General features: G+C 40.5%; 2 protein-coding genes and 1 long non-coding RNA gene across 6 annotated transcripts; 2 read left to right on the top strand and 1 right to left on the bottom strand.

Annotated features, from left to right (window-relative positions):
* The first annotated feature begins 42 nt into the window (after positions 1-42).
* Positions 43-4,308, top strand: csdc2 (cold shock domain containing C2, RNA binding). Of its 2 annotated transcripts, none has more exons than XM_014193142.3 (4): positions 43-667; positions 2,024-2,372; positions 2,594-2,716; positions 2,946-4,308. In XM_014193142.3, exons 2-4 carry the CDS (start codon positions 2,191-2,193, stop codon positions 3,118-3,120), a joined length of 480 nt encoding a protein of 159 aa, XP_014048617.1. In that variant the 5' UTR covers positions 43-667; positions 2,024-2,190; the 3' UTR covers positions 3,121-4,308.
* Positions 4,309-4,445: 137 nt separating this feature from the next.
* Positions 4,446-15,884, bottom strand: LOC106601236 (phosphomannomutase 1). Of its 3 annotated transcripts, none has more exons than XM_082971404.1 (8): positions 15,475-15,884; positions 13,257-13,341; positions 12,364-12,440; positions 12,044-12,135; positions 11,621-11,732; positions 11,160-11,235; positions 8,628-8,743; positions 4,446-8,280 (listed from the first exon to the last, which is right to left on the bottom strand). In XM_082971404.1, the coding sequence occupies exons 1-8, from the start codon at positions 15,553-15,555 to the stop codon at positions 8,158-8,160; spliced, it is 762 nt and encodes a 253-aa protein (XP_082827530.1). In that variant the 5' UTR covers positions 15,556-15,884; the 3' UTR covers positions 4,446-8,157. The 3 variants fall into 3 exon arrangements, with proteins under 3 accessions (XP_082827530.1, XP_014048754.1, XP_082827529.1); XM_014193279.3 differs by having other exon boundaries at positions 11,633-11,732; positions 13,257-13,374; XM_082971403.1 differs by having other exon boundaries at positions 13,257-13,374.
* On the top strand, positions 14,547-23,717 carry LOC106601237 (uncharacterized). The gene is made up of 4 exons (XR_001327986.3): positions 14,547-14,818; positions 17,063-17,142; positions 17,244-17,327; positions 21,229-23,717. It is a non-coding gene; the product is annotated as an uncharacterized LOC106601237 (long non-coding RNA).
* The last annotated feature ends 2,094 nt before the right edge of the window (positions 23,718-25,811 follow it).

A 25,811-nucleotide genomic window follows, 5' to 3' on the forward strand; every position in this document is an offset into this window, starting at 1 on the left:
GTAATTAGAGCAATACAAATGCATATTTTGTCATACCTGTGGTATATGGTCTGATAAACCACTGCTTTCAGCCAATCAGCATTCAGGGCTCGAACCACCCAGTTTATAATTGTGTATAGGGCATGTATCCCAAAAATATCGTTAAAAAAGTACAGTCCTTGGGAAGGGCTGTCATGAACCCACAAGCACTACACCGCACTGTAATTTGAGTATTTTAGTGGGTGTGAAGTTGGTCCTCTGAAGCGCCTAACAACATTTTTGATAAACCATAGAAGCCCGTTTCGTCCAGGCCAAATGAATGTATCATATTATGATCTTGATTTTGGTTATTTTTACTTACACCATTACATGAAGGATACATCAGTATGGTTTACAATACGAATACCTAATTGTTTAATGTAGTAACTGATTTGACGCGTATGAGCATGGCAGTCTTGTTATGCCTGCAAATTTGTCGGCAAACACGCATCACAACAAACATCACGCCCATTTTCTCAACTACGGTGTAACCTCAGCCAGCGGCAGCTGCGCAGCCTCAACAACACCGCAGATCAGGGTATTCCGCGACTACGCGTATTTACTGGTTATTTATTTAATTAATGTTATATAATAGTAACTGACAAGGCACACACCCGTCCTCTACCGACAAACGGACTCTAGCAATGCAGTAAGTAGGCCCATGTTTTTTTTTTTTTTTTATTATTGTACAAATATTCAAGTATGGGTATGCCAGCTATTGTTTGGATTGTAGAAAATCTGTGTCACCTATTCATTAACGTGTGACCGCCTTTTTGACCAAAGTATAGGCTAAAGGAAATGTATGATAATGACAACTGTTGGGTATAGAATACCTTTGACGAGGCTACTCATCCTCTCATCCCTATACAGTCTCTGTTTGCGCGCTCCGATTTTTCGAATGTTCTGGAAATTAGAAAAAGTCGGATGATATGCGTGTTTATTACAGAATAATTTGGCAATGCAAACTGGTCATTCACTTTGCCCGAAATGCACGCCTCCGCAACATGACGAATCATACAATGTTATGAATGTCTCACGTAGAGGGATTTTTCTTGCGATATTTAGACACATTGAGCCGAGTCAACTGACTATTTCCAGAGAGATAGACTTCAATGTTACTCGTTTTTCATTTTTACTTTATACAAACGGATTCCTATCGTTCTTTAAACAGTCAATTTGCATTCGCGTGAAAGGATCATCTACTTTTCCAATTTGACCATGTTGGTGTTACAATGTAGCAGCCCTAATGTTTTGGTTTGCAGTCATTATCCAACGCTTTCCAGTATTGCATGCTGACGTCAGAAACACACGGCTAGCGTTTTGCCAGCAGCTCTGTCGACGGCGTCTTCAACATGCGAGTTGTCAGAGAACTCTGATTTACTGTAACCTTGATGCAGGCAGAGAGAAAGAATGTAACAATCTTAAACCATGCAAAGCCATCTTGGCCTTAGAATGTGTGCTGTGTCCTATCTTATTGTGTGCACATGCCATCAATATGCGCCACCATGTCTTGGCACACAATGGCTGCTTTTTTATTTATTTTTATTTAACCATTATTTAACTGCTTTTGTTGCAGCTATTCCTAAAGCTGTGCTCTTCTTGAGCTTGAAGGACTTGATACATAATGTAAACAACAGTCATATATCTAAGTTGAGCCTGTTATTGTTTGTGGGCAGACTTAGGAATGGTTTGCAGTTGAAATGTATGGGATTTGAAAGTAAAAATTGTCTGTAATGAAGTGAAAGGCTGCCAGTGTCATTTTTGGTAAAACATTGCCTCTAGGCTGATACTCTTAACCAGGGTAGTCTGACTAAATGGCTCCATAAGTGTCCAGTAATGTAAATCCAAACATCCATCTTAATATGAAGCTGTTATGAATGATGCATAATGTTCTCTGCAGTCGGGATAAACTTAATGAAATCTGTCTTTGTTTCAGTTGTTCCTTCTGGTTCAACTTTCACCTTTTACTTTTGTTTGTTTTCTTCTCTGTCTTTCTTCACAGCAGGCCCCTTAAGAAACTTTCTGAAACAAACTGACCTGTGTACTCAATAGCAAGATATATTAAAGCAGCGACAGTGAGCAGACAAACACATAACTGGAGTGTCAGCATCAGGCCGGGTGGTGAAGAACCAGAAGAGTGGTAGGAAGAGCGACCTGGCCCGTGCCTCAGCCATGGCAGACCCCAGCCTGACGTCCCCCTCAGAGGCCCCTCTGCGCTCCCCCCGGGCTGCACCCCTTTCCCTCTCCTTCCCCTTCTTGAGGGAGGGCAGCCGTGTGTGGGAAAGAGGAGTGCCACCCCAGCCCCGGTCACTGCCCAGCCCACTGCCCACCAAACGCAACCGCACCTATTCAGCGTAAGCAACTAGATATGCTGCTCATGAATGCGTTTCTGTATTACAATTGGTTTGATAGTGCATGTTTATTATCCTTCACTTTTATGACATTCATATATATACATTCCTTAACTTCTTAGAGAATAACTTATTTCCACAAGCAGTAGCAGAAGGGATATGGTGTGTTGATGAAATGTTTTGTTGAGAGTGGACATGTTGCTCTCTCACCTGTCTCGAATCAGCACGGTGCGGGCCACCACAGGGCCAGCTTTTAAGGGCGTGTGCAAGAGCTTCTGCAGGTCACAAGGTCATGGCTTCATCCGCCCCACCAATGGCGGAGATGACATCTTTGTTCACATCTCGGAGTGAGTGGCCTTCATCACTACAGCAGCCTTCTTTAGCTTGGCAAATTGCTAAAATGAACAGAATGCCCTGTTTTTTAATATTCTGTTCACAGCTTTCTATCTTAGAGCAGCAATGTAACATCAGTGTTCAGTGTCAGATAAAATATGGCAAGGTTCAGAGCAGGAACTGACTGCATATTCATATTGTGCAGTAAATGAACATCTAAATCATTAATTCAATCTATTTCAGTATCGAGGGCGAGTATGTCCCAGTAGAAGGAGATGAGGTCACATACAAAGTCTCCCGGATCCCACCCAAAAACCTGAAGATCCAGGCCGTGGAGGTGAAGATCGTTCATCTGAACCCAGGGACGAAGCATGAGACCTGGTCTGGCCAGATCATCAGCCAGCTAGACGAGAGCTAGGCTTCAGCGCTGGCCTGTTTATCTACACTTGGCTACAGGGAGGGCTAGGGTGGGAAGTTGAGGGGTCTGGCTAGGGCAGGCAGGGATGGCCAACTGGTGCTGGAGAGTCTGTCTAAATCAGGTGTGCTAGAGCTGGGCTGGAACAAAACTCTAGATACACTGACTGGCTCCTCAGGACACAAGTTGGCCATCCGTGAACTAGGATGTGGTTGGTACAGACTGGATTGATAAGTCATAAAAGCAAGTAAGGGAGGAGAATATGTTCAACCTGAAGGTACTGGAAGTGGGTTAGGGGACAGAGCAGAGTAGTGGAGGAAATAGAATGAGAAATCCGACACCATTTTGAGGAGAAGCATTACTATTGGTGTGAAATCAAAATGAGGTTGGAGAGAAAATAACTGATGAAGGTTTAGAGGTACAGAATCGGAAACGTCTGATTGAGAGAGCAATCGAGAAGAAGGGAGGGAGAGATGGGCGTAATGGGAGACAAAAAAAAGCTTGGAAGAATGATTTATATTTTACTGTGAATGGAAAAGCCACTATTAATATTTTCTCGAGGTACACAACCATCTTTGTATTTTTGCCTTTTATTTATATATATTTATTTGATCATTTTGTTTAGATTTTTTTGTATCCATTATTTTTGAGGTTACTGAATTTAAGTTTTGGGTTTTGTAGTCAAAAAAATGCACTTAAAAACTTGAACTTCCATTCCGAAATACTGCCGAACCGACTACAACTCATATTAGGCTTTATCATGTGTCAATTTGTAGTCCTGTTTGCAAATTGTAACTCACCATGATGGTATGAGCAAATTACTGTAAGGTTTTTGAAACTATTTGAAACTTTTCTATTGTCTGAGAGACACTGTAACACACTGTCAATGGAATTGAAATACATTTTAATGTATTTGTTTAAGTTCTGATGATCATTTGATTGTTACTGAACCATTATTCGTATTTGTTTCATGTCTGCCTGTTATGTTTAGCATTTCTCCATATTTAGGCAATTTCTATGCATTTTTATATCCTTCATTCTTACTGTTTTGGGTTGTTTTAGTTAAAATGCTAGGTTTTCCATTGGTCACAGTTCAGAGCATTTTCTGTTAGACAAGACACTGTGGCTATAGTTTACCCTCATTTCTATGTGAGCCTTGAAAGAGCACTAATAACATTTTATGATTCACAATTATGGTGGCTGTTATCTTTTTTTAGTATTTATCTTTGGAGATAAGGGTGTATACATAGTCTGACATTAGAATGACATGCCTATGCCTTAGTTATAATTTCCATCTGTTGTACAAAAAAATAACAAGTCACACTTGGCAGAATGATATAAAATAATTTATTACAATGAACATAGTTCAAATGAATACAGTACTCAACAATCACATGATGATTTCACAATTAGTGTATGCCGATCAAACTGTACAAGTGAGTCCACTGGACCTTTGTCATTCAGGAAGGTCTAATGGCCTTTGGCAGAAGGGTGAAGACATCCAGATTATTATATTTGTAGCAGACAGCATTAACATTTTAATAAAATTTGATTTGATACAACTAAAGGATGCGTACCTGTGGATATACTGGGTAGGTAATGTAAAGGCTGTATAAGCCATCTGTGAGATCCATTTCTTATAGCGGTGCAGACTGAAGTAGCAGGAATCATTTATATGTAATTGCATAGATGAGGTAAGACTTCTCCCTACAGTGCCTAAACACTCTTAGAAAAAAAAGGTACTATCTACAGTGGGGGGGGTATTTGATCCCCTGCTGATTTTGTACGTTTGCCCACTGACAAAGAAATGATCAGTCTATCATTTTAATGATAGGTTTATTTGAACAGTGAGAGACAGAATAACAATAACAAAAGAATCCAGAAAAACGCATGTCAAAAATGTTATAAATTGATTTGCATTTTAATGAGGGAAATAAGTATTTGACCCCCTCTCAATCAGAAAGATTTCTGGCTCCCAGGTGTCTTTTATACAGGTAACGAGCTGAGATTAGGAGCACACTCTTAAAGGGAGTGCTCCTAATCTCATCTTGTTACCTGTATAAAAGACACCTGTCCACAGAAGCAATCAATCAGATTCCAAACTCTCCACCATGGCCAAGACCAAAGAGCTCTCCAAGGATGTCAGGGACAGGATTGTAGACCTACACAAGGCTGGAATGGGCTACAAAACCATCGCCAAGCAGCTTGGTGAGAAGGTGACAACATTTGGTGCGATTATTCGCAGATGGAAGAAACACAACAGAACTGTCAATATCCCTCGGCCCGGGGCTCCATGCAAGATCTCACCTCGTGGAGTTGCAATGATCATGAGAACGGTGAGGAATCAGCCCAGAACTACACGGGAGGATCTTTTCAATGATCTCAAGGCAGCTGGGACCATAGTCACCAAGAAAACAATTGGCAAGAAAGCACGTATACATGCCCGTCTGAAGTTTGCCAATAAACATCTAAATGACTCAGAGGACAACTGGTGAAAGTGTTGTGGTCAGATGAGACCAAAATGGAGCTCTTTGGCATCAACTCAACTCGCCGTGTTTGGAGGAGGAGGAATGCTGCCTATGACCCCAAGATCACCATCTCCACCGTCAAACATGGAGGTGGAAACATTTCGCTTTGGGGGTGTTTTTCTGCTAAGGGGACAGGACAACTTCACCGCATCAAAGGGACGATGGAAGGGGCCATGTACCGTCAAATCTTGTGTGAGAACCTCCTTCCCTCAGCCAGGGCATTAAAAATGGGTCGTGGATGGGCATTCGAGCATGACAATGACCCAAAACACACGGCCAAGGCAACAAAGGAGTGGCTCAAGAAGAAGCACATTAAGGTCCGGGAGTGGCCTAGCCAGTCTCCAGACCTTAATCCCATAGAAAATCTGTGGAGGGAGCTGAAGGTTCGAGTTGCCAAACGTCAGCCTCGAAACCATAATGACTTGGAGAAGATCTGCAAAGAGGAGTGGGACAAAATCCCTCCTGAGATGTGTGCAAACCTGGTGGCCAACTACAAGAAACAGCTGACCTCTGTGATTGCCAACAAGGGTTTTGCCACCAAGTACTAAGTCATGTTTTGCAGAGGGGTCAAATACTTATTTCCCTCATTAAAATGCAAATCATTTTATAACATTTTTGACGTGTTTTTCTGGATATTTTTGTTGTTATTCTGTCTCTCACTGTTCAAATAAACCTACCATTAAAATTATAGACTGATCATTTCTTTGTAAGTGGGCAAATGTACAAAATCAGCAGGGGATCAAATACTTTCCCCCCCCACTGTAGATCCTAAAAGGGTTTTTCAGCTGTCCCCATTGAAGAACCCTTTTTGGTTCCAGGTTGAACACTTTCCACAGAGGGTTCTACATCGAACCCAACAGAGTTCTAGCTGGAATGAAAAAGGGTTCAACCTGGAACCGAAACAGGTTCTCCTATGGGGACAGCTGAAGAACCCTTTTGGTAAAAAGTCTACACCCCCCCCCCCCCCTTGGATTTCTTCACATTTTATTGTGTAACAAAGTGAAATTAAAATTGATTTAATTCGAATTTTTTGTCAACAATCTACACAAAATACTCTAATTTTAAAGTGGAAGAAAAAAATCTAACATTTGTTTTTATATACCTTGATTAGATGAGTATTCACCCCTGAGTTAATACATGTTAGAAACACATTTGACAGCGATTACAGCTTTGAGTCATCTTGAGTAAGTCTCATAAGAGCTTTACACACCTGTATTATGCAACATTTTCCCATTATTCACGCTCTGTCAAGGTGTTGGAGATCATGGCTAGATAGCAATTTTCAAGTCTTGCCATAGATTTTCAAGCAGATTTAAGTCAAAACTGTAACTTGGCCACTCCAGAACATTCACTGTCTCCTTGGTAAGCTACTCCAGTGTAGATTCAGCTTTGTGTTGTAGGTTATTATCCTGTTGAAAGGTGAATTCCTCTCCCAGTGTCTGGTGTAAAGCAGACTGAAGCAGGTTTTCCTATAGGATTTTGCCTGTGCTTAGCTCCATCCCCTTTCTTTTCATCCTGAAAAACTCCCCAGTCTTTGCCAATGTCAAGCATACCCATACCATGAAGGCAATTAGTCAGTGATGCGTTGGATTTTCCCCAAACATAAGGCTTTGCATTTAGGCCCAAAAAAAGTATATTCCTTTCCCGTGTTTATTTTTCAGTATTACTTCAGTGCCTTGTTGCATGTTTTGGAATATTTTTATTCTGTGTATTTTTATTATTTTTATCACTCTGTCATTTAGGTCATTATTGTGGAGTCACTACAATGTTATTGATCCATCCTCAGTTTTCTCCCATCTAAGCCACTGAACTCTGTAGTTGTTTTAAAATCCCCAATGACCTCATCCCTAAGCAGTTTCCTTCCTGTCCTGCAGCTCAGTTCAGTTCTGTCTCGCTCCATTTTGTTCAAAGACAACAGTAGTCACTTCCCACATTCACAAAGAAAACAAATGATCCAAAACCCAGTTTGTCAGATAACTGTATCAATATTAGTGCAAAACATAAATGGGTATTTACATTATATACTCAAAATGTATAGAAATCTTCACATGATATACACAAAAGAGGATTGTCTTACAGGAGGGCCTATAAGACATTTTGGTTAATTTGATGTTACATACAAATACAGACACACACTACAAAAAACATTGGGTTGATAGGTGTTAAACAGTCAGATATTACATTAAAACCTTAGAGAAACACTTAGTCATGATAAAAAACTGAAAACATTAGTACACTTTCTCACATTGTTTGAGTTAAAAAGCAGATCTGTCCATATCTCATAGTAATTTCCATGGGAGTCCAGCCAATGTGAATTACTGATGATCCCTTTATGTGTCCAGTGCTAGTTAGAATAATATTATACAACAACAATGCATTGATTACTTAACAAATCTGTAGTGGTTTACCTCCCATGTCCACCTCTTCTCCTTCAGGTGCTCTTAGTACCTGCCCTGAACAACAGGGGGAGCCCAGGGGAGGCTGACTGTGAGAGTGCCTGCTGCACGATTTATCACGACTCATTGGCGGGAGCTTTGAAGAAAATCTCTCGACAGTGCCTGGCTGTGTCCTCTGGTGAGTATACTGTGAAACCAATGGTGCGCGGGTCGTTGAAGATCTCATAGTCGTTTCCCCCCTGAACAGAGAGGAATGTAGATACAGCTTTAGAATCTGCTTGTTCACAAATAGGTTTGCACCAACTATCCTTTTCACCCTTGTCGACCTCTTTCCTTGTTTCCTCACTCACTCTTTATCTCACTCAATGTCTCAGTAAAAAAGGTTAAATAAACACACAACCATCACAAAGCTCATTCAACATTCTTTCAGGCAGGGGTCAACTCCACTTAGATTGACAACAACAATGATCTCTGAACTTTAACCTTTTACATTCAAGCCACAGCATAATCCTACTCTCATTGCTATCTTTAGCCTCAGAGCATTCCCCACCACTGACACGTCCACAAGGTCCTCCCCTTCACTTACAGACGACGTCTCGTTGCCAAAGAAGTAGATAGCGTCCAGGCCCTCCCCCTCCAGCACGTCCAGACAGAGCCTCTTGTCCCAGCCTTCAGGGAACACGTCAAAACTTATGACACCGCCTGAATAGAGAGGCACACAAGGGGGGATAACTCAGTCAATTTCAATTTATACATTACAATTTAACATCATGTTACTGAACAGAATATTAGTCCCTCCCATAAAATAAACCCTCAGTCGTGTTTTAGTGATGATTATTAACGCATTACAACCAGCTTTCTCATGCCGTGTCAGGGATATTTGTTTTGGTTGGTCAATGCACTGATGAGTGAGGATGCCCAATGCATGTAAAATAGGTGTGATATTTCCCCCATTATAGGAACAGCAGCTTTGAGATATTTTTAAGTCTGCAACTTCTACCGGTTAATGCTGCACATTTCTCTGCAACAGACTTGGAGCCCAACACATTCTCCCCTTGAAAAGCATGAAAGGTTATTAAAAGCCCCAATCACTGTGCTCAGTTCAGCAGAACAGACTTATTTATGCCCTGTGCATCGACTGTGTGGTGATGGCTTTGACATACAGTCTGTGTTCAGGAAGACAGTCTTATTATTAGTGATTATTCATTACTTGGCTGACCTCCATGAGGTCACTAACAGTATGTGACAGCCATCAGGCTGCCCCATGAGGTGGATTCAGTTCCACAAACACAGCCTGTGGCTGACTCCTTTCTTTTAAATCGCTCTTTCCTTTTCATTCTACAACCAGAGCAGTTAGTCTTTAAATTCTGCCACATATTCAGGTCAATGAGCTGTGAATGTGCACGAAAAGCCATCAGCAAAGTAAGTTTAAATTCTGCTTCTCGCCCATCCCCCCTGCCTTCAGATTTTACTTCATTACCCCCCAGTGTTTAAAGTGGCAATCAGCAGTTGAAGCAATAACAAAGCACCCTCCTCACCACTGTTTCAGTAAAAGGTGTGGCGATGGGACTGTAGAAATGTAAGCACTCTCAAATTCAAAGGCAGAGCTATGAATGCAAGGACTGACCATCCATTTTATCAAAAGTATAACTTTAACCATGTTTTTAGGCTATACAGTGTTTGTTTATATTTACTTTGTTTACATACTTTGGAGTAAAATTAGCTTATATTTTGTGTTCTGATTGGGTACGACAGTTGAACTAAGATGATATGGCATTTAAAAGTTATATCCTTCAAGAATCAATGGTTACATATCATTAATTTATTAGTCCCAACATGGATGTAGCAACTGCTGCTTGACCCTAAGGGAAAGCTCACAAATGCAACAGCTAGGGAGGTTTCAGCCAATCAGAGGGTGTATTGGCCACAAACACCCACATCCTCAGCCCATCCCCCACACAGTTCCTTCCCTGCCCCTGGCCATGCACCATAAAGGTGAAAGAAAACAGAGCCAGGACAAAGGTTCCTGTATTTGACGTGACGCTGCAGTGTCGCCTTTTGAGCTGAGTGACACGGGCAAAAATCTATGGCGTAAGAACAGACAGTGCTGCATACACATAAACAGCATTGCATATGTGAAATGTGAACAAACCAAGGCAGGGTAGACGTGCAGATACAGACTGAAATGAGCAAACACATAAATCTTATCCACTAGCCTTCTCATTGGCTTGTTTTATCAGGCTCTGCGGCTGCAGTTCAAACAGCCCTCCAACTGGCTCTGCTGCCAGTGGTATGAGCATCAGCTTCCACATCAGCAACCAGAAGGATTCCCAGTTAATTCCCAGTTAATATCAGCAATCAGAGGGATTCCCAGTTAATTCCCAGTTAATGTCAGCAATCAGAGGGATTCCCAGTTAATTCCCAGTTAATATCAGCAATCAGAGGGATTCCCAGTTAATTCCCAGTTAATATCAGCAATCAGAGGGATTCCCAGTTAATTCCCAGTTAATATCAGCAATCAGAGGGATTCCCAGTTAATTCCCAGTTAATATCAGCAATCAGAGGGATTCCCAGGGCAGTCACTCAGTTAGGGTGAAGTAAGGCCGTTAGGATGAAGTAAGGATGCATGTGTGTGTTTGTAAATACTGCTGCTACTGGCCCAAGGCTTTAACAGAGTGCCTTATGAAGACAACAGCCTTATCCCCAGCTGTTTGTGCAGCTGCCTGAATTGTGTACAGTTTCACAGGTCATTAAGTAAGTCCCACACCTCTTTACAGTCAGCAAACACCTAGTCTGACTAACCAGAGAAAAACATCTCTGAACCTCAGAGAGTGGAGCAGGGGAGAGTAATGTTTAATGAAGTTGGGCACAATGTGTCCAGGAGATTGACTACGCATGGCAGATCGTCTTTGTGAACTGGCAGATAGGAAACAACAGCAAAGGAGCTAGTACATTCAAGTCATAACAGGATTCTATCTGAAAGATAAATGAGTCTTCAAATGTAGATATCACACCATGCACAGATGGCATACAAAAGAATACTGAAATACAAGACTAGAGGTGCTAATAGTTACACTGATATTGATTCCCAGCTCGCGTCCTGTGCCAGTTGGCTTACCTCTAGTAAATCGTAGACCCTTCCCAGCAAACTCCTCCTGCAGGGCCGCAACAAACTTCTCCCGGATTTTCTCTCTCTGTGAAGAGGTTAAGGAAAGGGGTCAGGCTTCAGGCCACTAACGGTTAAGCCTCTCCACATCTCCCATCAGACCACTAGACCCTCCATAATATGTGGCTGTGAAACATCAATGGGATGTCTGTTCAGCCATCTTGAAAGCTCAGCATTGTTTTGACTTGTTTACTCTCTTCCTCTTTTAATAGGAGCCAACATAACAGAATATAAGACAAAATAATGCCTTATTGCACTGTGCAGTGATTTGAGGTTATAAGATGTTGAAAACATGACTCAATCAATAACATGTGCTTTGTTTGTTTACTATTAATTTTTAAAAGTTTATATGTTTAGGCGTTTTCCTTAGAAGATAATGGCTGCTGTTTGGATCATTATTTAGGCACTCTTACACTGTGTAATACCTTGTCAATTTCAGAGAATTCGATTCGCTCCTCAAGTGTGCAGCTCCGGCCAATGGGGGAGATGTTCAGCATTCCGTTGCGGAATTCGATAAAGGTGCCCCTGAGGGCAGAATAAGGCATTAATCTGTAAGAAGAGACTTTAGTCTGGCTTTGTTACCAACCATCATACAAAAATTCTAGAGATTCTAGCGTTAAGAGTCAGCATTGCTTTGTTTCTCAAGGAAATAAGTATTTCCACCCAGATACAGATCAATCCTTCTGTCTTAGTCTCTCCCTTAGGAATGCTGACAGAGCCACCATTCCTTTCTCCAATGCCTACAGCTGTGATAGACAGGTTGTAGTGGCCATGGGGCCTCTGAATGACTAGGATGGAAAAGGAGCTGGAAGTAGGTCAGAGGGAGGGAGTCTCACCTTTTCTTGGGCAGCTTGATCAGCCCCATGTAGCTGAGACAGAAGTTAATGAGGTCCTGTAGTAGTTCCTCTCCTATCTGGTTCTGGATGGCCTGTAGGACAGAGGACATAGTTCAAATATTTGAACTGTCTTTTCTTATTAACACAGTGCAGTTCTCTTAAAGGCCTGATCATAACTTTCCCTTCCAATCTTCTTAGCTGAGTACAGTTTACAAGAAAAAAGGTTGTCCCTGCATGTTGTTTACATGGAATCAGGTTTAAATAGCTTGTTAGTGAGCCAAAATATATTTTACTCCTTCCCTCACCTCAGTCACACCCACCTGTTTGGAAAGGAGCTTCCCATCTTTGTACTGCACCGTGCCATTCTCAGCAAACACATAGTCAAACTTCTGTATCACTATAAGAGAAAAAGAGGGCAAATTAGGTAAAAGTGTGTTACTGTGAGAACATTCATAGTAAATAGACAACACAAGCTACCAGCACATAGCCTAAAAAAACCTCCCCCAACTGGAACACAGGCATGTTGTACCTGGTGCAGCGGGATTATTGGTCATTGCAGATTACCACCTATGTAACACTACCTGGAACAGTCCAGTTTAATCTCTGTCCTGTCCATTCACTGTACACATATCTCACATGGCTAGAGTATCAAAGTACTGAGCATCTCAATCAGTCTTGCATAATGCAGTCTGGGGATGATCAGGATAGAGAACTGTTGATGCAAAAAATGCACTGAAAACAAAACCTTGAATGCACTAGTAGCACTCCCACTTATATTTACGCTATCGTTCGTTGCTTTACTTTTGTTGCTGCTCTGAGGGATAACTGTCAGTTGTCAGTGTGTTGGTGGCCAGTCTCCACTGCTATGTGTAAACTCCACCACAGGGTCAGTGTGTCAAGGTAACACAGGTACATGAGCAAACATGTAACTCCATCTGGGTCCATGTGCGACCCGGAGTGGAGACTTCAGTTATGATGTAGCTGCTTTCGTCTATGTCTGTTATTTATGGACTGATGTCAAATGAGAGTGTGCTGCCAACATGAAAGCCCCTAAACTGTCTCTCTGGTGAATTTCCCTGAAATAATTTCATGACCATGAAAGCGACAGCCTTTTGGGGTTTGCAAAGCCCTGTGAGAGAAAGGCAATAATGTGGGTTTGAGGGTGAATATGTGAGACTGAAATGAGACCAAAGTGAGAATGAGGAGCGCTCACCTTCATCTCCCTCACCCAGCTGCTCTGCGATCTTTGAGTAGTCTGATCCACCCACTATGCCGATCTTCACTTTCCTGCGCAGAGACTGGAAAAACTCATCCAGCTTAGGGTCAATTTTCTGCAGGGTGTAAGCACACACGCATGACGCGTACACACAACGAATGCACACACAGAGGCACACACACAGTCTGTACCTGTTTGTGTTGTCTATCATTGAAAACACCGTTTTAGGGACTCATAATATAAACTGTGACAAGACAGGCATTTACAGTCCTGAAAACTGCTTTTGATGTCTGACCACAAAGCAGGAGAATGCTTTTGTTTGTGAGGTTAGGTAGCATAGACAGAGTGAGAGTGGCATCTGTCTCTGAAGGAGGAGCAACTTTTATAGTGGTTTATTCATCCTCTGCAGAAATAATCCTATTAAACCAGCTTTCCATCTTGCCAGAGAGACTTGGGCAGACGGATCAGGCAGGGACCGCTTCATGCTCACATGAGGAAACTGCATTACATAATATAAGGGCAGTGGGTTTATTCTGCACACTTATGTCTCTGTGACCGACCAACGGCTGCTGAACTGGACACTGCCTACACGACGGTCACTGACCGTTTCTTTACATCACCGGTTCAGACACTGAGACAAGAATGCCGATAGACAAAAAAATATCATATTGTAGGCTATGTTACAACAAAGACATCATCTTGTGATGATGGGCAGAGACAAGCGGGATAATCAACATTTTTATCCTCCTGTTTAATTTAATTATTTGAAGACATGGAAAACTGCCTGTTTTCACACATGACAATTGCAAAGGCATTCATTGATGCAGCGTTGTGTAACTGAGTTAACCATTTATCAACATATGAATTAGTAATTTTTGTTAAACTACTGAAATAATTATGAAAAGCACTAGAGAGCCGTTTCACTGATTATTAATTGATTATCTTGCATTTCAAATCTGAGGGTCAAAAGAGGCTGAGGACATGACTAATAGGCTACCCCCATTATGAATGTCAACATCCTTGATCGAAGTAGTCAGAGTTTTTAGGGTAGGAACTCCATGTGACTCTTTTTCCCATGTACCCAATTTAAGTTGTTTACTATCAGTTATCTGTCTGTTAAAGTTTCCAATGCAGCTGTTGTTCTCTCAAAGTCAAATAATTTCTGGGTAAAAATGAAGTACCTTAATTGTCAAAAAGAAACAAAAAATAGCTTCAGAGCAAAGAGCAATTTGTCAAGCAAGAATTTAGCTAGGACTGTCTGAGAGTTGTCTGAGTGGGGAGGGGAAAACAAAGAAATGTGCTGTTATTGGCAGAGAGGTTTGGAACTCTCTTTCTTATTGGTCTATTAACTCATTTCCTGCCTTGTGATTTCACCAGGCATGCCAAAACTCCATCCCACCAAAACAGGCTGAAATTCAAACAGCTGTCTTTTCAACTAGCTCTTACACTAAAAGAGCATTATTATAATTTTCAAAATTTCACAGTATTATTCCAAACTAATAGTGTGCCAATATATATACAACACTGGGCTTTTAAGGATTGGAGCGAACAGCTGCAAGGTAATTGATACTTCATATGGACGGACTTGAAACTTTCAGGAAAGGGTATTTTGAATAAGCATAAGCAGTGTCCCAGTGTAACAGTAGTCTAGGAGGGTTGACCATCACCAGGATGCTATATGAAACTTGACATCATACGTGTTGTGCAAGTAGGCAACAGTAGCCCACAGTCGTGTTCTCGTACGGACGGAGGACATAACGTTCTTCCAAATTAATTATATCTCCGCTCCATGGGGCGCGCGCTACTTTTAGTGAAATACAAGCTTCAGATGCAAACGAAGACATTTCAGTTTCATTCAAAAGAGTTGGCTGACGACTCCATTTGTAGGCTACAACCACGGGATTAAATAATATATGAAAGCAAGAATTTAGAAGGACAGAAAATGATGCTGTTTGCCTACATTATCAGGAAGTACATCGACAGAAAATAGTAAATCATTACATAACGTGCAGTAACATTCCAGACCTTGCAACAGATAAGACATTGACATTATTGCTACAGTTTTGCGCTATCAAGATGGCATGGCAATTGGCAAAGCGCCCTATAATTCTTTAAAAATAGAAAGGCTTGACAAGTTCGACAGCAACATTAGAAGAAAATGACAAACAAAACACAATTAATACAATGGGATAATGAAAAATGTTATTTAGCCTACCTCTCTCGGTGGGGTAAGAGTGCCGTCCACGTCAAATAAACACAGAATAGTCCTTTTTGAAGAACCGTTTGATTCATCCATTTCTTATTTTTCAATGACAGTGTTACTAATGTGTAAGTAATGATAATGTTACTAATGTGTAAGAAATATTCTGGGTAAGAGTGACGATTTTCTGATCTTGCCTCTTATGCAAAACAAAGACTACTGTATAGGCTACAACACAGTACACTGTCAAATGTATTGCCTACCACTAGTTGGATTAATATATGATATGCGGTCTAGTAGATAACGACAAACCATATCCAATAGTTGTTTGTTGAACTGTAGCTTATCCTCAGACTGAAGACACCGTTTCCGATCGAATTCAGATAATCATCACAGGCAGCTCGACACGTCTCAGGTTTATTTTGCAAGTGTCTCGACTCTCGTAAACTACATGCAAACAGCCAATCGCAGCTTCTATGGTTGATGACGCGAAGTGGGTGTTGGCAAGATATATAAAGATAGAAGTCCATTGCCCTCCCATGTCAAATCAAGACTGATTAAGACCCATCTCAACAGTCATTCGACCATTCACCTAGAGGGGAGGACAGTGCTCAGACTGTGCCTATATATGTACAATGTAGGCTACCGTATAATAAATTCACAGCCCAAGCAATGGAATGATTCCTTACTGCATTTCAGGCCAGCCAGGGCATTAATCAGGGCAGCCAAGGCACAGGGGCGGAAATCCCGGGGGGGACACGACCCCCCCATCCTGGGAAAAATATGATTTGTCCCCCCCCAATATATCACTGAAACATAACTATGTAATTTAAATAATATTAATAATACGCAATGAAAGCAATTGTGCTGATTATAGACACTTAATAGCTCGTTTTTAAGTTTCAAAAGATTGCGACCCCCCCACCCTTTGCCTAACAATGGTTTGATCCACTGCCAGTTCCTTAGCTTGCGAGGTAACGTAGAGGTCATATCTACTGTCTGAAAGGCACTCAATGCACGTAACTGACGTGAGGTTAATCCAGTCAATCGCGCACACACACTAGCTGAATATGCAGAGCTAGCGCGCAAATATTAACTATTAAGCTAGCTAGTACCTATTCCATTTATGTGGCGTCGTCAAAGATGGAATCTTTGCTATCGTCAATTTATTCCAAGATCAGCATGCATGTTAGTGCTTCAAAGTCCCTGTGATAAGGTTAGCGATAAACTGAACAGAACTACACTCTCTTCTACAATTGTTTTAAATATATTTAATGGTCTCGTTGCAAAAGCTAAATTGTCGCAAGGGAACTTTTATTTATATATTTTATTTCAACTTTATTTAACCCGGGTAGCAAAGATTATAGCAAACACCACTGAATTGGTGCTCGCTAGCTTTGCAAATTCAGCTATTGTTAGAAGCCAGCCAATATGAAACAAACGATGTAAATGGTGAACTCATACAGCTGTCAACTCTTGTCACTGCAATCCGTTTCACATTTGCTAGCTACCTTTTAGATCGAAGCCCATATAGAATGATAGAAGATAAGATGATAGAAGCCCATCTCCTACTGTAAATAACCTACATACTGTGTGTGTGTAGCCAACCAGGTAGAAAAATGGCAGAAAAATGGCAGAAAAAAGACGGACATCAGAGTATTTTGCAGTACACCAAAACGCAAAGTAAGAACCCTAGTAGCCTAATATCTCAAAGACTAGTTGATAAAATGTTCATAAGAAAGAAATGTAATTCTAATGGAAATGTTTCACAATGATGTCATTAGGCAGAGCAGGCAACAGATGGCACACAGACAGCAGAGTTGGGGACAGATATGCAGGGACAGACTGGCAGAGACAGGGAGTCTCAGGTAAGTTTGTTGAGTCTTTGTTTGGCAACATTATGAAAGGTTCTCAATTTTTTTGACTTGTAAAATAGGAACATAATTGGAAAATGCCATGGATACCCCCACTCTCAACTTAAACTGGTGACTGAACTAAGATTTGTTAAAGGCAATGGTATTGCTGTTGTGATTAGTTGTGTAGTTTTGGGTACCGGTAGTTAGGAGTACGGCAAACACCTTATTTCTTTGGTTCCTTAATATACATTTACCATATTAAACGTAGGCTATGTGTTACAGCACTACTTTTGGTGTCCCCCTCAGGAATTGCTCTTGAGAAAATGTAATGTAATTGTCCCCTCCAAAGTTGATATCAGATTTTCGCCCCTGCCAAGGCAGTGAGAAATGTATGACGAATAATGTTTAGCTGATAGATCCATCAAGTGTTGCTTTAATTACCTCTGTAAAATGGAAAATAGATCCAACTTCCAAGATACACACTCACACTTGGCTCCGTCTGGATAGAGTTGTTGTGCAGGATTACCAGGACGTTTGTGTGTGGTCGCTTTTGTTATCAGTAAGTTAGTTGTCCACAAGACGGCAGGCTAAAACAATATACATGCCGGTGCCCTATGGAAGCCAAATAGCATAGTGCAGAACAGCTATATCCCGAAGGAGGTTCTGAGGGCTGTTAGATGGATTTGTCTGTTAAGGATATCTGCAATCCTAACATGTCTTGTGGGTGGTGAGAAACTCAAATAAAGATGAAAGGTCTGTCAGCATCAAATGGAAAATCATGTTTACATAAAGACATGATTATAGTCCTGGTCCCTATTAGCACAGATGGCCATTTGTTCTGCGTCACTCCTTAATAAACAGTCCATATTTTGATATTCTAACATCATGAATGGACATGAAAACCATGCATTTCAAATACATTTCGAAAATATTTCTTATTGTTGCATTGTCGAGAAGGAATCCCACAAGTAAGCATTTCGTTGGACCACGTGTATCCTGTACATACAACTAATACAACTTGCAACTAAATTAATTAAAACTCCTGTCGTGTGTCTTTTATCCTTCTACCAGTTATCTACCAGTTATCTACCAGTTATCTACCAGTTATCTTGGTATACCCTTGCTCTATATTTAGCTGATACGCACAATGCACCTTCATCTAGGAATCAATATCAGAGGCCTACATTTTATAGAATTCGCTGGGTTTTGTATAACCTCATTCACCACTTGCAGGAGAATGGCTACATAATCATGAACACAATAAGACTAACAGCATCGGTTGGCATAGTTTTTTTATTAATAGGCCTATCACTAGACTATTCTAAGGAGATACTAGGTATAAGGGCCATCTGATCAATTCACAAAGGGTTGTCCATTGAGCAACATTTAAGACAAGGTTAGGTAGACTTTGATTATTTTTTTTTGGCTTTTTTAGTCAAAAAGATTGTTGTAATGTGATTAATGGACAATGAAATGAGGTCAGAAATGGAGATCATACAATGCTGAATTGCAGCAGGTGATGAATGGCTTTGCATAGCCACCATTAATTACCTACAGTGAGGGAAAAAAGTATTTGATCCCCTGCTGATTTTGTACATTTGACCACTGACAAAGAAATGATCAGTCTATAATTTTAATGGTAGGTTTATTTGAACAGTGAGAGAAAGAATAACAACAAAAAATCCAGAAAACGCATGTCAAAAATGTTATAAATTGATTTGCATTTTAATGAGGGAAATAAGTATTTGACCCCCTCTCAATCAGAACGATTTTTGGCTCCCAGGTGTCTTTTATACAGGTAACGAGCTGAGATTAGGAGCACACTCTTAAAGGGAGTGCTCCTAATCTCATCTTGTTACCTGTATAAAAGACACCTGTCCATAGAAGCAATCAATCAGATTCTAAACTCTCCACCATGGCCAAGACCAAAGAGCTCTTCAAGGATGTCAGGGACAAGATTGTAGACCTACACAAGGCTGGAATGGGCTACAAGACCATCGCCAAGCAGCTTGGCCAGAACTACACGGGAGGATCTTGTCAATGATCTCAAGGCAGCTGGGACCATAGTCACCAAGAAAACAATTGGTAACACACTACGCCGTGAAGGACTGAAATCCTGCAGCGCCCGCAAGGTCCCCCTGCTCAAGAAAGCACATATACATGCCCGTCTGAAGTTTGCCAATGAACATCTGAATGATTCAGAGGACAACTGGGTGAAAGAGTTGTGGTCAGATGAGACCAAAAGGGAGCTCTTGGCATCAACTCAACTCGCCGTGTTTGGAGGAGGAGGAATGCTGCCTATGACCCCAAGAACACCATCCCCACCGTCAAACATGGAGGTGGAAACATTATGCTTTGGAGGTGTTTTTCTGCTAAGGGGACAGGACAACTTCACCGCATCAAAGGGACGATGGACGGGGCCATGTACCATCAAATCTTGGGTGAGAACCTCCTTCCCTCAACCAGGGCATTGAAAATGGGTCGTGGATGGGTATTCCAGCATGACAATGACCCAAAACACATGGCCAAGGCAACAAAGGAGTGGCTCAAGAAGAAGCACATTAAGGTCCTGGAGTGGCCTAGCCAGTCTCCAGACCTTAATCCCATAGAAAATCTGTGGAGGGAGCTGAAGGTTCGAGTTGCCAAACGTCAGCCTCGAAACCATAATGACTTGGAGAAGATCTGCAAAGAGGAGTGGGACAAAATCCCTCCTGAGATGTGTGCAAACCTGGTGGCCAACTACAAGAAACGTCTGACCTCTGTGATTGCCAACAAGGGTTTTGCCACCAAGTACTAAGTCATGTTTTGTAGAGGGGTCAAATACTTATTTCCCTCATTAAAATGCAAATCAATTTATAACATTTTTGACATGTGTTTTTCTGGATTTTTTGTTGTTGTTATTCTGTCTCTCACTGTTCAAATAAACCTACCATTAAAATTATAGACTGATCATTTCTTTGTCAGTGGAAAAACATACAAAATCAGGAGAGGATCAAATACTTTTTTCCCTCACTGTATATACCTCTCAAGTTTCACAACAGCAATAAATCACATCGTTGATTTGGCCTGGAATCTATTTGTGCCTTTAATTTGTAACAGGATGTCACGTCCTGACCTTAGAAAGCTGTTATTTTCTATGGTAGAGTAGGTCAGGGCGTGACGGGGGGGTTCCAAATAGTTTAGTTTTTCTATGTTGTTATGTTCTAGTTTTGTATTTCTATGTTGTTGTTTTTTTGGGATGATCTCCAATTAGAGGCAGCTGGTCCTCGTTGTCTCTAATTGGAGATCATACTTAAGTAGGTGGTTTTTCCACCTGGGTTTGTGGGAGATTGTTTTTGAGTACGTGTATGTAAACGCTGCGTCACGGTTGGTTGTTTTTTGTTCTTTAGTTTATGTATTGCATAGTTTCACAGTGAAAATAAAATGTGGAACAACACACACGCTGCACTTTGGTCCGCTCCTTCCTATGACAACCATGACACAAGATATTATTTCTGTGCGTATGTATAGTGAATATAAGAATGATGTTAAAGAAAAAGCCATCTATGTTTGACTTTAAAGACATGCTTCAGTTGGCCTTAGTAACATAATATCAATTAACGTGATGAATATTGAGGCTAGTCCCTAAGTCTATTTTAAAAGGCCCCATTAATGCCAAAGCCATGAATAGATAAGGGGCTGCCCTATGAGGAAGGAGATAACAGAGCCGATACTGTGAAGCAGAGACAGGATTACTTACAGCCACAAGTCACAACACACAACTTACAGCATGCCTCAGTGAGTTTACCATTACTCAACTCTCACTTTCCCCTTCATTAAACATGTGTCAGGGTCCTAGTCGGGGTGACAGCCTGCTTCTGCAGTATCCAGAGATTTGTATTATCTGTGTTTTTGCTAAATATTTTATTTACAGGACGGACAGAGATAAATAGGGCTGGCTAAAGGAGACAGATGATCACTCAGGCCATAGGGATCCCATCATGAGCCTCAGTCACTGAGAAGAAAACACTGAGAGACCCTTCAGCGAACAGGAAATACTCTGCTTGGACGTGTGGGCGTTTATTGCTCATAAACACTTTGTGATGCACAACAAATCACTCTATGCAGTAGGCAAGATTTAACTTTTTACACAATTTATGATTTATATTTGAAAATGTGTTCATGTTTTAAGTAGTAGTACTTATATTAAAAATGACTTCTTTCTTATTTATAGTATGCCTACAGGTTTTGTCTGTGTTTGTGTGTGTGAGGAAGCATTTACATAGACAGTCTTTCTACATTTATCTTTTTATAGATGCACTGAAGTGTTCAGCAAAGTCCATATTTCTGAGGGAAACAAAAACATCCATAACAGGCATGTGTCATGCCACTCTGTCCAGTGGCAAACAAGGAGCTTTACAGTCAGTATAAAAATAATCTCTTGTTCCTTTAACACATTATTACTCCATAACTGAATCTGTAAAAAAAAAATTATCCTCATGGTTAGGGAGGGATTTAAGTCTTCAAGGAAGGGTGCTTTTATCCAAAGCTGAGGGGCTATCTCGTGCATCCTATCTTTTTTCATCTATTGACATTCCCAAATCCACTTGCTGTACCTTAGAGAGGCTTTTGTACAACTTCATATGGAAAAACAAGCCACATAAGATAAAAAGAGATGTTATCACCAACAGGGTTTGTGATGGCGGTCTAAATGTCTTAGATTTCACTCTCTTTAATCAGATATCAAAGGTTAACTGGACTAAAAGGTACATAAAAAATCCTCATAGTTTCTGGAATATTATACCTCATTTTGTTTTTCAGAAGTTCGGAGGGCTTCATTTTTTACTACAGTGTCCATATATTGTGTGTAAACTTCCTGTGAAACTGGCGGGTTTTCACAAGCAGGCTTTAATGTGCTGGGCTTTGTTGTATAAACACAACTTTTCACCTCATAAATGTTTTATATGGAACAATGGGTCGATATTACATAGAAACAAGATGTTATTTAACCATAAATGGTTCTCGAAAAACATTGTTCTTGTCAGCCAATTAGTTGATAAAAGTGGGAATCTATTTACACGGAGAGAATTTATGGAAAGATACAACTTTGAGGTTTCAAGCAAGGAATATGACACTGTTATTAAAGCTATACCTAGTGGGATAAAAACTTTGCTTCAGAATAATACATATTTTGGAATATCTCCGATTGTAAGCAATGTTCAGGTGAATGGCATTGGTCTACTAGATACGAAATTCAACAATCGTTTATTAAGGGATATTTTCTACAGGAAGTCTATTCCATCTGCGATATTTTGTTGGGCTTCATCGTTTGATGTAAACTGGCGCCGTGCTTGGCTCACTCCACACAAATTTATGGTGACCAATAAAGTGAAGGAGATCTCCTTTAAGATAATCCATAGATTCTATCCATGTAATAGTTTGATTTCTAAATACATACTTGATGTTACCAGTGAATGCAGTTTTTGTGAACTAGAAACTGAATCTATTGAACACTTATTCTGTAATTGTTAATATAGTGAAGTGTTCTGGACTGATGTAAAACTATATCTTGGCCTCAAATTGCATACAACCATTGAAATTTCTAAGTTTGACATATTTTTTTACTACACTGATTCCACAATTGAACGTGAGTATGTCATAAATCTCTTTATTTTATTAGGAAAATGTTTCATACACAAATCAAAATTTATGAAGAAAAAGCCCCTTTTCTTATTTTTTTAATCTGATGTGGAAAACTATTTAGAGTCTTTAAAACGTATACAAAACAAAATGTCCAAAAAATGTATTCGCTATATGTCTGTATTTGATTTGATATAATGTGGAATAGTTTTATTTAATTTTTTTTCTCATTTCTTTGGAATCCCTCTGGCTGTTATGTTTATGTTTTGCATGTTACTGTTAATAAAAAAAATGTAAAAATTAAAATACATTATTACTACATTTGCTAATCAACTGGCGTGTCCAAGCAGAGTATTTCCTGTTCTGTTGTTCCTTTAACACATTATTTGTCACAACGTCCACAGAAGGTGGCGCCTCTCCCCGGTCGGGCGGCGCTCGGCGGTCGTCGTCGCCGGCCTACTAGCTGCCACCGATCCATGTTTCAGTGTCTGTTGGTTATGTCTGTTTTAGTCTGCACCTGTTCCTTTTTTGTCATTAGTGCGGGGTATTTAGTTTGTCTGTTTCGTTTGGGATTTGTGTTGGATTGTTACTTGTTACGTTTATTGTAGTGGGCAGGTTTACTGTATGTGTTGGATTGCGCAACGTATTTTGTTAGGCATTACGGTTGCCGGGCTGCGCCCCGTCTATTTGGATTTTGGAGCTGTTCTCCTTCCTTTTGGTGATTGTGCACCCTGCCTTGTTGCTGTGTTTGCTCTTGGCTGTATTAAACGTCTGTTCAACGGACCTTAGTCTCCTGCGCCTGACTTACCCCTTTCCTGCTATCTTGGATAACGTGACATTATTACTCCATTTGCTAATCAACTGGGGTGTTTGAAGACGGAAGCATTATCAGTCTCTCTCTCTCTCTCTCTCTCTCTCTCTCTCTCTCTCTCTGTGTTAATGTGGCAGAATAACTGTGTTTCCAAAACCAACCCAGTCATTACACTTAGACACATTCAATGTAATATTTATATACGTTTTTATAGCCCCAGTGACCAGTTCTCCTTCCTGAACACATCGGTCTACGTGTAAGAGTGTGTGCAGAGTACATGACTTGAGTAAACAGAACTAACAGCCCATTGCCTCAGAACAAGATGGAGTTACTGTCAGAGTTCAAGGTATTGGGGAAAAGATGTTTTTATGCCAGAAAGAGATGCACACTCAGAGTAAATACGCCTAGGTGTTGACATGGCAACCCAAACAATACACACACACTGCAAGTCATGATATTCTGTTCATTGAGGAGCAAAACAACAGCAATGTGAGAACATGAATAATAACGAGCGCAATAATGAATGATACACATGGAGACTGGGCACAATCTTGGAAGGAGGGCAGTAAGGAGGGGAGGAATATAACAACTCAAACGCATATGCCAGTCTGGAAAATGTATTGTAGTCTAGACTACAGTACACACAGGTTCTGCCACAGAGAAGGCATATGTGTTTCTGCAACCAGTTCTCTTGATTTTACATTAACTATACATGTTTTGGATAATTGAAAATAAAATTGTGTAATAGCCTAAAAATGTATAAAAATGTTTAGTTGATATGTCTCTCCAAAATGTGTATATTTCATAAAGTGTTGTTACATCCATTTTTTGGACTTAGAAATTAGTGGTATGTACCCATTGGTTCTTGAAGAATATAACTAATAAATATCTCATGAGCTTAGTTCAACTGTCGTAACCCATCAGAACCATAAAATATCTGATTGTTTTACTCCAATGTTTGTAAACAGTGTAAATGTAAACAAAAATTGCATAGCTTCAAAACATGGTTAAAGCTATCGTTTTGATATCATGGATATTTAATTTAATTTAATTTAACATGCATTTAACTAGGCAAGTCATTTAAGAACAAATTCTTATTTACAGTGATGGCCTACCCCGCCCAAACCCAGACGACGCTGGGCCAATTGTGCGCAGCCTTATGGGACTCCCAATCATGGCCGGATGTGATGCAGCCTGGATAGTCAGAACTTGCATCCATAGCTCTATCTATGAATTTGAGAGTGGTTACATTTCTCCAGCCCCGTTACTCAGCTTTTTACCAAAACAGTGGCGGGGAGTTCACTTTGTTATTGTTTCAACTGCGGATTGCCCCTTTAAAGGGCTAGCAAACAGTTTTATAGGCTTGCAATCTACCTGCTTTTATAACCGACACATTTATCTGCAGCACACAAGGCATCCATTTTATGGACTTTTGTGACCTTCGCCCCTCTCCCTGCAAAAGCTCTCCCTTCTACTGAACATGGAGTTTCTGGGGTATTCTACATTTACATTTTAGTCATTTAGCAGACGCTCTTACCCAGAACGACTTACAGTAGTGAATGCATACATTTCATACAATTTCATACTTTTTTTTTTCCTGTGCTGGCCCCCCGTGGGAATTGAACCCACAATCCTGGTGTTGCAAACACCATGCTCTACCAACTGAGCTACAGGGAAGGCTAGACTGTGTTGCTATATAATAATTCTGTAATTTCCATTGATTTCACATCTGTTTGTCCTCGATACGATTTCACATCTACCTGTTTGATTTTCACATGCCTCCTTGTGAACTGGTCAACATTCCTTTGTCTTAGTTTTCCTCTCTTGTATTTTCATTTCTCCTAATTCTCATTAGGAGAAACACATGGTTTCCTCCAATTCCATCTACTAGTCAGTTGAACATTGGATTTAGGCCTACTCACCTGTATCCTATACAAGGAAACAATAGAGACTCAATAAAGGCCATGCTTAAAGAGATAAATTATCAGAGGCAAGTAGATTATTGTAGGGCCTACAATAACTTAATAAGGGCAATTACAATGTTTCTATAGGGTGTTCTGCATACT

Source organism: Salmo salar, chromosome 03, assembly GCF_965601325.2.
Source record: "Salmo salar chromosome 03, fSalSal1, whole genome shotgun sequence".
Classification (NCBI taxonomy): domain Eukaryota; kingdom Metazoa; phylum Chordata; class Actinopteri; order Salmoniformes; family Salmonidae; genus Salmo; species Salmo salar.